Source organism: Miniopterus natalensis, chromosome 2, assembly GCF_054644295.1.
Source record: "Miniopterus natalensis isolate mMinNat1 chromosome 2, mMinNat1.hap1, whole genome shotgun sequence".
In the NCBI taxonomy this organism is placed as follows: Eukaryota; Metazoa; Chordata; class Mammalia; order Chiroptera; family Miniopteridae; genus Miniopterus; species Miniopterus natalensis.
In genome coordinates, this window is record NC_142082.1 from 73,726,568 (window position 1) to 73,737,634 (window position 11,067).

The 11,067-nt window shown below is 37.9% G+C and overlaps 1 protein-coding gene across 1 annotated transcript in view; it reads left to right on the forward strand.

Annotated features, from left to right (window-relative positions):
• Positions 1-7,827, forward strand: part of GPALPP1 (GPALPP motifs containing 1) — a 36,557-nt gene extending 28,730 nt beyond the window's left edge. The window contains exons 8-9 of the mRNA XM_016205434.2: positions 3,619-3,837; positions 4,451-7,827. Of these exons, the coding sequence (XP_016060920.1) occupies positions 3,619-3,837 (219 nt within the window). The 3' untranslated portion in view covers positions 4,451-7,827. The remainder of the gene's footprint in view (positions 1-3,618; positions 3,838-4,450) is intronic.
• Positions 7,828-11,067: the final 3,240 nt, after the last annotated feature.

Below are 11,067 nucleotides of genomic sequence, written 5' to 3' on the forward strand. Positions count from 1 at the left end.
ATTATGCATATTGCTTTTGCACCACTGTAAAGTCAAAATACCATAAATTGAAACATCGTATGTCAGGAACTTTCTATAGAAGGGATCAGTAAATTGAAACCTGTCATCTTTACTTCCCCATTTTTATTTAATTTTTGTTACCTTTTCTACAGTTTTGCTCATCCTGTTTCTCAGTAGGGGCTCTAGGTAAAGTAGGGCCTCCATAATTTCATTTTCTCACATCTCCCCCAAACTTTGTTCTCTGTTTTCTCCAGCTTTTTTTTTAAATATCTCAGGCCTTCCCCTTCCAACTCTTGATAGCCTGTCTAGACATCTTCATCATTGTTATCTCATTAATCAATTATTATTTTCCCATTAATGGGGAAGGAGGAAAACGTGGAAAAATGGTGCTAAAAGATCAAGTTTTTATAGTATAGTTTCTTTGCATTTGTATATTTATACATAATTATATTTATATTACATTATAGTTCCCCATCCTAAAATTAACTGCTCCACTTCTTGTTCGTGTTGTCATTCTCTGTTCTCTCTATTAAGACCAAAGTACCAGAAAGAATGACCTACACCAGGGATGGGGAACCTTTTTTCTGCCAAGGGCCATTTGGATATTTATAACATCATTTGAGGGCCATACAAAATTATCAACTTAAAAATTAACTGTGAAAAAAGCTCCTAGATTTATTGAATTTCAAGTCCCATCTGCAGTTGCCTTGGCAGGGCCAGACCAAATGATTTCAAGGCCTTGTACAGCCCTTGGGCCAGACGTTCCCCACCCCTGATCTATACAGTAGGTTGCACATCTGGTGGGTACCCTGTATAAGAACCTGGGTGATTTTTAAAAGCACAGGTTGCGCCCAGCCCGTGTTGCACGGTGGTTGAGAGTCGATCCAGGAACCAAGAGGTCTCGGTTCGATTCCCTGTCAGGGCACATGCCCAGGTTGCCAGCTCGATCCCCATTAGGGCACGTGCAGGAGGCAGCCAATGGATGATGTTTCTCATCAGTGCTTTTCTCTATCCCTCTCCCTTCCTCTCTCTCTAAAAATCTATTTTAAAAAATAAATAAGTGAAAGCACAGCTTGCTGTGACCCACAGTTGACAATTCTCATTCGCTAAATCTACAGTGGGACTCAGGGATCTATTTCTTTTACTTTTTTAAAAATATATTTATTGATTTTTTTTAGAGAGAGAGTGGAAGGGAGAGGGAAAGAAAGAAACATCAGTGTGAGAGCCAAACATCAGTCTGCTGCCTCCTGCACACACCCCCACTGGGGATCTAGCCTGCATCCCAGGCCTGTGCCCTGGCTGGGAATCAAACCAGCAGAGTTTCGGTGCATGGGACGCCGCCCAGCCACCTGAGCCACACCAGCCGGGGCAGGAATGTGTTTCTGTTCAACTCGTCAGCGTTAGAGACCAGCGGTCTTCACGTGTTTCTGCTTGGTACCCCCTAAAAGAAACTTTTTACTTGACATCTAAAATTTTTCACTGTAAGTTTCAATAGTTACCAAACATGAATTTATAGCATATTATATTACTCTATTAAACGTTTCAAATAGAATCTAAATACCATCGCAATTCAATATCTATTGTTATGTATTAATACGTATATAAGCAAGTTCTTCCTTAATGGTTGGAAATTTTATTGCATCCTTTTTTCTCCTTGAGCTTATAATTTTATTTCTCTTCTGCCACAGAAGGTTATCCTAACAGAATTTACTTTTATGATTATATTTGATAAGTCTTATTTAACTGCAACAAAAATATATACATAAATTGAAATTGGAAGTTATTTTTAAATTTTCTCTGTCTTTAAATGTTTACACTTTCCCTACTTCTGGAGTAAGTTTTAATTTCAGTTGATCAAAACAATGTAAATATATTGCAAATTTTGATAAATAATCATTAAATGTAAAATGTAAATTTAATTTAATCTCATAATGAAAGATTTTTTTTCCAGTTAGTTTCTGGACTTTGGATGAAAGTTACTTAATGCTAGAATAAGACAGGTTTCAGCATCAAATGTGTTCATTTATTGTTTTCTTTATTGGGGGACAGGGAGAGGCATTGAAGTGAGAGACAAACATCAGTTGGTTGCCTCCTGCACACGCCCCAACCAGGGATCGAACCTGCAACCTGGGTATGTGCCCTGACCAGGAATCGAACCCACTATCCTTCGGTGCACAGGACGATGCTCAACCAACTAAGCCGTACTGGCCAGGGCTGTTCATTTGTTTTTGTATTAAGAGTTTTGTAGTTAAGAGTTAAGAAACCATGTTTATATAAGAAGTGGATGAGATGGAACACAATTTGTTACAGCAGTGTCATTCAATTCTTTAAACAATTTCTGAGTTATTACTATCATTTGCTCTCAAGTACTATGTACTTGCTCTCAAGTACATTCTTTGACAGAGCAGGGCCTGGAAGAGACGGGGTATGTTAAGCAAAAATTGTTCTTTCTGCCATTGCCCCACTCTTCAGTATATCTGAACTCAGTATATTAACAAGAGCCAAAATACCCATTTTAAAAGGACATTACACTTTTAAGAGAAATATGTTTAAGACAAAAAGGAAGTTCCACTCATACTGGTATTTCAGGTTTTTTTGTTTGATGCCTGGAGACTTGCTCTCTTACACAATATTCTCTGATACGATGCTGAAAGGCCTCACTCACCTTTGTTAAGTGGGAAGAGGCTATACCGAAGGGGAGACACTCTCATAAGATGCATTATTGGGCAAATCAGTTTTGAATAAGACTGCATGAAGAAGTTGAGAATCATAGGTGGATAACCTTAAAACTATCCATGCCTTCGTACCCCTGGAATCACTCTGTGTAGCCCCAGGGACACATGCACCCCAGTTTGAAGACTGCTGGTCTGTACTACCTGTATCCACTCCTGCATCCCACTCCCTGCTTCTCTCATCCAGGGCCATTCTGTCTTTCACTTTAATCAGTATTGAAAGGTTTATAAGGAATCTCTAACTTATGAAACCAGTTGCCTTTGCTCAGACCTCATCTTAGTATATATATATATGTTAAAATGTATGTGAACACCTGCCCCAACTAAGAAGGAAGAAAATGAGGGCGGTAAGAGGAAGAACAAAACAGAAAGGAACAAAAATTCTCTTGCATAGGGAATAGGCCTTGAATTGTGCCGCCTCTGTGCTGTTATTTTTCTGGTTTGCCCTCGGTTTGGCTCCAGCCTGGCAGCGCCCTCCCCTTCCTGGTCGCTCGTGGGCGTCACGGGCCAGCACACCCACAAAGCTTTAACCAGGCTCCGAGTGAGAAGGAGCTGCTCGCTCTTTCTTGCCCATGTTCTTGATTTGGACCCTAATTTTGATACATCACACTGATGCTTTTCTTTATGATTATTTAAACATTTGTTTCCTTTCTGCCTTGTGTATGGCATGTAATTAGTAGATATCTTCACTTTGATTTAATTGAATTAGCCTCCAGTACATATTTTCTTCGTAGATGCTGTCTTGGATTTGGAAAAATCTGTTGGGCCCTGTAAATAGCCCTCCTTAACATTCACCATTACTACTAAACTATTTTGTTTCACTCTCATACTCTGTCAATAATTACACAAACTAAGACTTTTCTTTCTACTCTCTTACTTTCCCCAGGAATCAAAAAGATCAGAATCTCTCATGGACATTCATCAAAAAAAATTAAAGAATAAGGCTGCTGAAGATAAAAATAAGCCTCAAGAAAGAATACCATTTGACCGTGATAAGGATCTCAAGGTTCATCGGTTTGATGAAGCCCAGAAAAAAGCCCTAATCAGAAAATCTAGAGAACTAAACACGAGATTTTCACATGGCAAAGGCAGTATGTTTTTATAAGTAAGTATATTTCAGTGAGGTATATTTTTATATCAATAAATTTGAGCTTCTCTAAAAATAAATTTGTTTATAAGTAGTTATGTGTAAAAATCTCTTTCCTTTTGTAATAAAGTAGATTGTAAACCTGCAAGTCTTTTTTTATAAGTAAACTTTGATTTTTTGATAATTCAGCCTTTGTGGGCTTATAAAAGTGGTTCATGGAAAAGTAGCCTTGTCCTCATAATAACCTAACAGGGCATTGCTATTTAAAATACTATAATAAAGTTTAGTTTATGAAAAATGAAAAGGAGGGTGTAAAGGATGAAGAAAGGAGATTAGCTAGTAGTCTTTTTATGTTAAATAAGATCACAATGGGAAAATGTTCATTGCTTTTAAAGGTTCTCAGTAAAGTAAGGCTCAAAACCATTACATCATTCATTTACAGTCCAAACTGACAAGGGTTCATAATGGTGATTAAAAATTACTTAAATACTAATGCTGCTTCTTAAAAACTTTTATGATTGTTTTCAATTGTATGAAGCCTACATCAGTATTAAAATTTGCTTTAAGGTAAAATACAGTTAAAGTTAGAAATATTTTCCAACTTACTGAATTTTCTTATTCTTACTTCAAGGGAATTTCCCTGTGCAGTGAAGAAAAGTTGAAGAATACTTTTCATCAGTCTGTCCACCTTTATTCGTTTTAAGTTTCTTAAGATTAGAGATTACTCTAGTCTTAAAAACCATACAAACTCATCTAGTTCTGTGCGTCCTTTAAAGTCATTTGGAAACATAAAATTGGTGTTTCTTACGTCGAATAGAATTTTATGTCTTTGACTTCTGAGAAAGTGTGGGCTTTCCTTCAAATAATTGTTCTGAGGAGTCCCCCCGCCAAGCCCTAATTTTTGTGATGTCTCACAAGTATCCTCTCAGGCCGGGTCAGGACTGGCCACTGAATCTCTACCACAGCCTGGGCCTCTTCGTCGCATGTCGCTAACCTGCCCTGGAGCACGTGTGCCTGGTCCCCACCGTCAGCCCAGGAGTTTGAAATTGTTCAGGTATTCCCTTTCAACCGCCGCGGTGGATACACATTTACTTGAATATGGAAGATACAGAGGTTTGGCTGTTTCATTAACAGTTTACTTGTTTGGGCACTCGGGGCCTTTTATTTGTTGTTTGGGGGTTTTGGTGTGTTTTTAAGTCAGAAAGAGGAATCTCTGTGTTATCTCATGTGCTAAGGAAAAGGTATTTGATTTTTTTCAACTTTAATAAGTATTTCTAGGGGAGGCAATCTGGGGAACAAGACATGCCATTGGCCCTGGCCAGGTGGCTCTGTTGGTTAGAGTGTCATCCCAATACGCCACGGTTGTGGGTTCGATCTTGGGTCAGGGCACATGCAAGAATCAACAAATGGCCTGGCTGGTGTGGCTCAGTGATTGAGTATTGACCCATGAAACTGGAGGTCACGGTTTCAGTTGCCAGTCAGGGCACATGCCCGGGTTGCATGCTCAATCCCCAGTAGGGAGCGTGCAGGAGGCAGCCGATTGACAGTTCTCTCTCATCATTGATGTTTCTCTCTCTCTCCCTCTCCCTTCTTCTCTCTGAAATCAATTTTTAAAAAAAATTTTTTTAATTTTTTTTAAAAAGGAATCAACCAATGAATGCATCAGTAAGTGAAACAACTAATGGATGTTTCTCTCTCTCTCTCTCCCCCCCTTCCTCTCTCTTTCTAAAATCAATAAAATAAAATAAAAGACATGCCATTAACCATGAGCAGTGTGAAGTCTAAGACTCAGCTCTTTGATCTCAACCAAAGCTTTCTAAGTCTGTAAACTGCTTTTGAGATGATCTTACTTTGCCCATTTATATTTAACATATTTTTAGCTAATTTATTGGGGACAGATCTTTTATATCAATCATAAATAGCCTTTCTTAAAAAATGAAACTATAATCATAAGCACCCTAATGGAGCATTATAAGTTTGTAACTCTTTAGGTGCTAAATAGAAAATTCTAAGTAGTTAAAGCTTAAATTTAAATTCTGTAAGTTATATTTTCTTACAGATTAGTCCTAACTGTTCTGCTAGTTCTGTGTCCTTTTTCTGATAAAGCACAAGGTTTTAATGGGAAAAGCTTCTGATTCCTAGTTCTTGAAAATGTATAAACTATTCAAAGAATGCTACAAATTATTCTTTTAATCATAGCAGTACAATGATATTTTCCATAACATCTGTATAAACAGTAGCCTACTCAAAGAGCTGCTATTAAAAAGATGAATTATTCTCCTGAGCAAATTCATGAAAAGGCTTCTTTTCTAAATAGAATTGAACAGAGCTGCCTTTTGACTAAAGATACCATTTTTAGCGGGTGGCATTGTCTAAACACAAAACTTTGTGCAAGAGCATCCATTGCTTTCATTTAATTTTGTTCTAAGTTTTTTCCTCAATGAAAGGAAGAAATGTTTTCTATTTCCTCGTCCGTCTATAAATTCCTAACTTATATTTTTGGGAAATTTGGTATTTTTAAAGTAAAAATGTCATCTTTGGATACTTTTTTTCACTTTGCTTTCATTCTAAGGAGATAGGGATATTTCTATATTACATATTTACTATTCCTTCCCTCACCCTGGGAGTGTCCATGACGTTCGCAAAACGGGAAAAGCCTCTTGTTTCCATGAGTTACCACCTTACTGCCACCTCGGATCTAATGTTCCTTCAGGCCACCCTGAGTCCAGTTTTAATAAAATGCAAAGCCAGAGGTCTTTTGTCTCGTGGAGAGACTAAACCCAGTGTAATAGCCCTGGCAGTAAAAGAGCAGAGTAACTGTTTGCACAGAATGGAGAGATATTCATTTCATCTCCAAGCTGCAAACGGCTGATTAAATCAAGTCTCCTGTCCATCTGGTAGAAAATTGAGATTGTTGACATTTTCAAATAAGAACTTTTTAATGTCCTACACTTCTTGGCCAAGTTTTCTAGAATTGTGACCTCTTTTGAAACTTAAAAAGGAAGAAGAAAAAGAGTGACACTAAGCTCAAAAGGTGAGGCACCTACTTTACATTTGTTACTGTTGAAGGTGACATTTAAGTTCATTTTACCTGAAATTATATGATTTTGTTCACTTCTCTAAATTGTCATCTGAAATAAATGTAGATGTTTCAAATAATAACCATATTACTGGTAAAAAAATGGTGGCTTTCCCAATTAGAGGAATTGGCGAGTAGGGCACGAAAGATGAGAGATGGTGGTTAAATCCAAAATAAGACTGTTTTATCGGATAAATTAAATCTTTTTTATGTTGGGCAAAACATCATAAATTAAGCCATGCTTTCAAAAAAAAAAAGGCCACCTCTTACTAAATGTTTTTGATCTTGTTTGGATATAGGCACCACTTGACATTTAATCACTTGAACATTTAATGATTCTTTGAATTAATGGTTTTTTTGAGAAGTAAGGTTGAGATGTACATGGTACTGAGGCTTCCATGCTCCAGATAGATAAACGATTTATAAATTATTTGTTTTTTATATGGGGTTAGATAATGTTAATATTATTGCTCAACTATGTATGCTCATGGGAGATAGTTTTTAAGACTATTTACAAGAGCCCTTATCACATCTCTTCACTTTTTTCATGATAATGTTATGGGGGAAATTCTCTGTTGAGTTATAAACCTAAGAGACAGAATTAATATGGAGGGAAATGGTTAGAGATCGTACCCATGTAGCCTCTCAAAGCCAAATCGTCTATTTCAGAATATTATTTTACTTTGACTTTTGATGCCATCACATGATTTAAGTATGCAGTTACAAAAGGTCATGCATTTCATATTATGGGAGAGGTATATTTTTTGCAGCTTAAAAAGTTAACTGTGACTGTAGTGTGTACAAAATTAAAAGCTATATACTGCCCCTTTCAATCTTTTCATTTTGAACTTTACAATTAAAAGACTGTTTTTAGAAAAGAACCTGAGGTGTAATTTTTTATGTATAAATAAAGTTTCATCTATATCTGAGGAATTGTGGCCTTTTATTTTTGTCTTGTATAAACAAAATGTTAGCTTATTTCAAACAGGCAATATTGATAAAGAGAATATCCTGTAAAAATCAATCTGTCCAACCAGATCACTGTGGGCTATTGTGAGAAAAAGTCTCTCACCCCAACTTCCTTTCCAGGCTTTCCTTATCCCAGTATAACTGCATAACTATTTATTTAGAAATGCAAGACAGATAAATGCTCTTAAGAGCATCATGGCAGGAGGGGCCGCACTGGGTTATAACCAAGTTTCCATTGTTCTACATGTCATAGGTTTGCGTAACAGTTGGTGGATTGGTTGATTATAAGCTTTTTTCTTTCTGTACTTCCAAAATTCTTTCAAAAAGCATGTATTTTTCAGTAACTTAGGAGAGATTAACACTTTTTTAAGTCCTAATTTTTTATTGTGTAGGGTCAGAGTTAGAAACTGAACCATGAGGGGGACTACTGAGGAAGAGATACTTTGCAATACAAAAGGTAAACATGAAATGACTGGAACCTGAGAACCCTGAGTGTTCAGATCACTTCCCTATAATAACCATTTCTGGAGGAAATAATGTGTTTGTTCATTCATTCAGTAAACATTTAGTGAACAGCCAGGTGAACCAGACATCTGCAGCTGTGCGGGTCCCTACAGGGTGTGCCCAGGTAAGTCACGCAGGTCCCTGCCTCGCAGTTGTATATTCCAGTGAGAGCGCAGAAAAGGGTCTCAGTACATCATGACTAGCTAACACTGCGTATGATGCAGAGGAAAGTTGTTAAGAGAGTAAATCCTGAGTTCTTATCACAAGGAGAACATTTTTTCATCTCTTTTCCTCTTTTTATTGTACCTACTGTATATGAGAAGATGGCTTTTAGCTGAACCTATCATGGTAATCATTTCACAGTATATGTAAATCGAGCTATCATGTTCTTTGCCTTAAACCTATACAGTGATGTATATCAATTATTTCTCAAAACTGGAAAAAAATCAAGTAATTGGAAACTGTGGTAGGTGTTATAAAGAAAGCTGGCGCCAGCCGACGTGGCTCAGCGGTTGAGTGTTGACCTATGATCCAGGCGATCGGGGTTCAATTCCCAGTCAGGGCACATGCCTGGGTTGCGGGCTCGATCCCCAGCACGGGGTGTGCAGGAGGCAGCCAATCAATGACTCATCATTGATGTTTCTCTCTTCCTTCTCCCTCTCTCTGAAATCAATAAAGATATATTTTTTTAAAAAGCTGGGCAGTGAGAGTCGTAACAGGTTGTTGAGGAAGGGAATCCTATTTAAATAAGGTAATAAGGAAAGTCTCTCTGAAGAGATGTCTTTTAAGTGAAAACCTAAATGAAAAGGGAGCTTGCTAGCAGTGTGAGAAATGACTGACCACATAGGCCAAGGCCCTGAAGCTTTAGTTCTGTGGTACTGGCAGAACCGCACCCGTGTGGGTGGGATAGAGTGAGAAACGTGCTCAGGATTGGTCCTTGCTACTGACACTAGGAAGCCCTAACATAGAAGGGCATCAAACCCAGTCCTAGAAGGTGAAAGGAGCCTCCCAGGGGAGAGTACTTGTCAGCCAGGTCGTAAGGGGTTGATCATATTGGACCTACCACCAAAGGTCTGGCCTACGGGCCTTCCAGAATTTCCCAGACCTGTCTGAATTCATGCCCTACGCCCTTATTTTGAAAGCCTGTATGTAACCCCCCTTATAACAGTCATCAGTTATCAGAATACTAGTATATTGAGTGGGGTGTAGGGGAGAGATTAGCCAAAGAATTTATATGCATATATGCATAACCCATGGACACAGGGAATAGTGTGGTGGAGGCCTGAGTGGGGGGCCCGGAGGAGGGTGGAGGGGGTCAGTGGGAAAAAGGACATCAGTAATACTTTAAACAATAAAGATCAATTTTTAAAAAAAGAATATTAGTACATTGAACTTCTGCCTATACTTTATCACCAAACCTCACTTGTTTAGGTAGAGCTGTTTAGTTTTGTTTTTTCAGAATTTGTTGTAAATTATGGTTCAGTTCCTCCTTTAGGCCTAATTATTGAGGATTATATACATGCTTTTTAAGAGTTCAGTAGCACCAGATGAATTCAGTTGATATCAATTAATCTTTAGAATTCCAGGGCACGGCAGACCTTTTCATTTGGGGACTGGAGACTACAGTAGAGAGATTTCTTATTTTGTAATCCTTGCATCACCTTAATCGGAATCCCTGGGGAGATTCCCAGATCCACCTCTATTGAATGGGAATCTGCGGTTAGTCAGGAAATCTCCATTTTTAACTATTTTCCCAGGTCTGTCTTTGTCAACTCAAGTTAGAGAATTATTGCACTTATTATATATGTTTTTATAAACAGCCCCCTCTTGTTATATATTCCACTTTCCTTTGTTAAGTAGTCTTTTTTCCCCATGTTAAATATTGATACGCAGTAATTTTCTGTTGCATAGCTACAATAACCAGTACAAATATCACTTGCTTTATGAAGCATGGATTATCATTTCTGTTGAGTTAATTGATGCCTAAAAGTTTCCATCCTTTGAACATTTTTACCAAACAGCTACTACAGGGCTCAAGATTCTACTATCAGCAGTAATTCAATTTCATTACACTTTGCCTCTTCTGAGGCACCTTTTAAAATAGAAAAGTCTCTAGGAGGATTAGTTAGGTTACAAGATCCTTGTCCCTGGCTGACTGGGGCCCCATGAGATTAATGTACACCCTAGAAGTGCAGAGTATTGAAAGGGTGAGGACCCACAATGAGATGCTGAAGATGAACTCCAAGGGTGTTCTCTGCCTTACGGCCATCTTCCTTGGGGGAGTTAATCAGTTAATGTCACTGAAGTACTTTGAGGTCTTAGATACCTGTGCTTTGGCAGCTGTGGTATTCCTTTGAAAAACTTTAAAAGCTCGTGAGTTGACTTTCAGATCTCAATTTCTGTGTTTACTAATAAAATAAAGATAACGATTTAAAATGTCAAAAAGCAAAGGTACGTGATCGTTTTAAGACTGAAAATTTTCAAGGACCTCTGCTGGAATATTGAAAAGGATTTCAGATCCCATTTTCAAGTCTCTCTGATGAAGTCCAGCCCTTTATAGAAATTCCATTCGGTTTCTTTAGGATGGGGTAATGTTGGCCGGGAAGGCTATGTGATAAGGTATTTAGTCCTAAAATTTTCTCTTCATACAATCAGTGCTTCTCTGAGATACAAATAAACGTGCCCCTTTTATCACT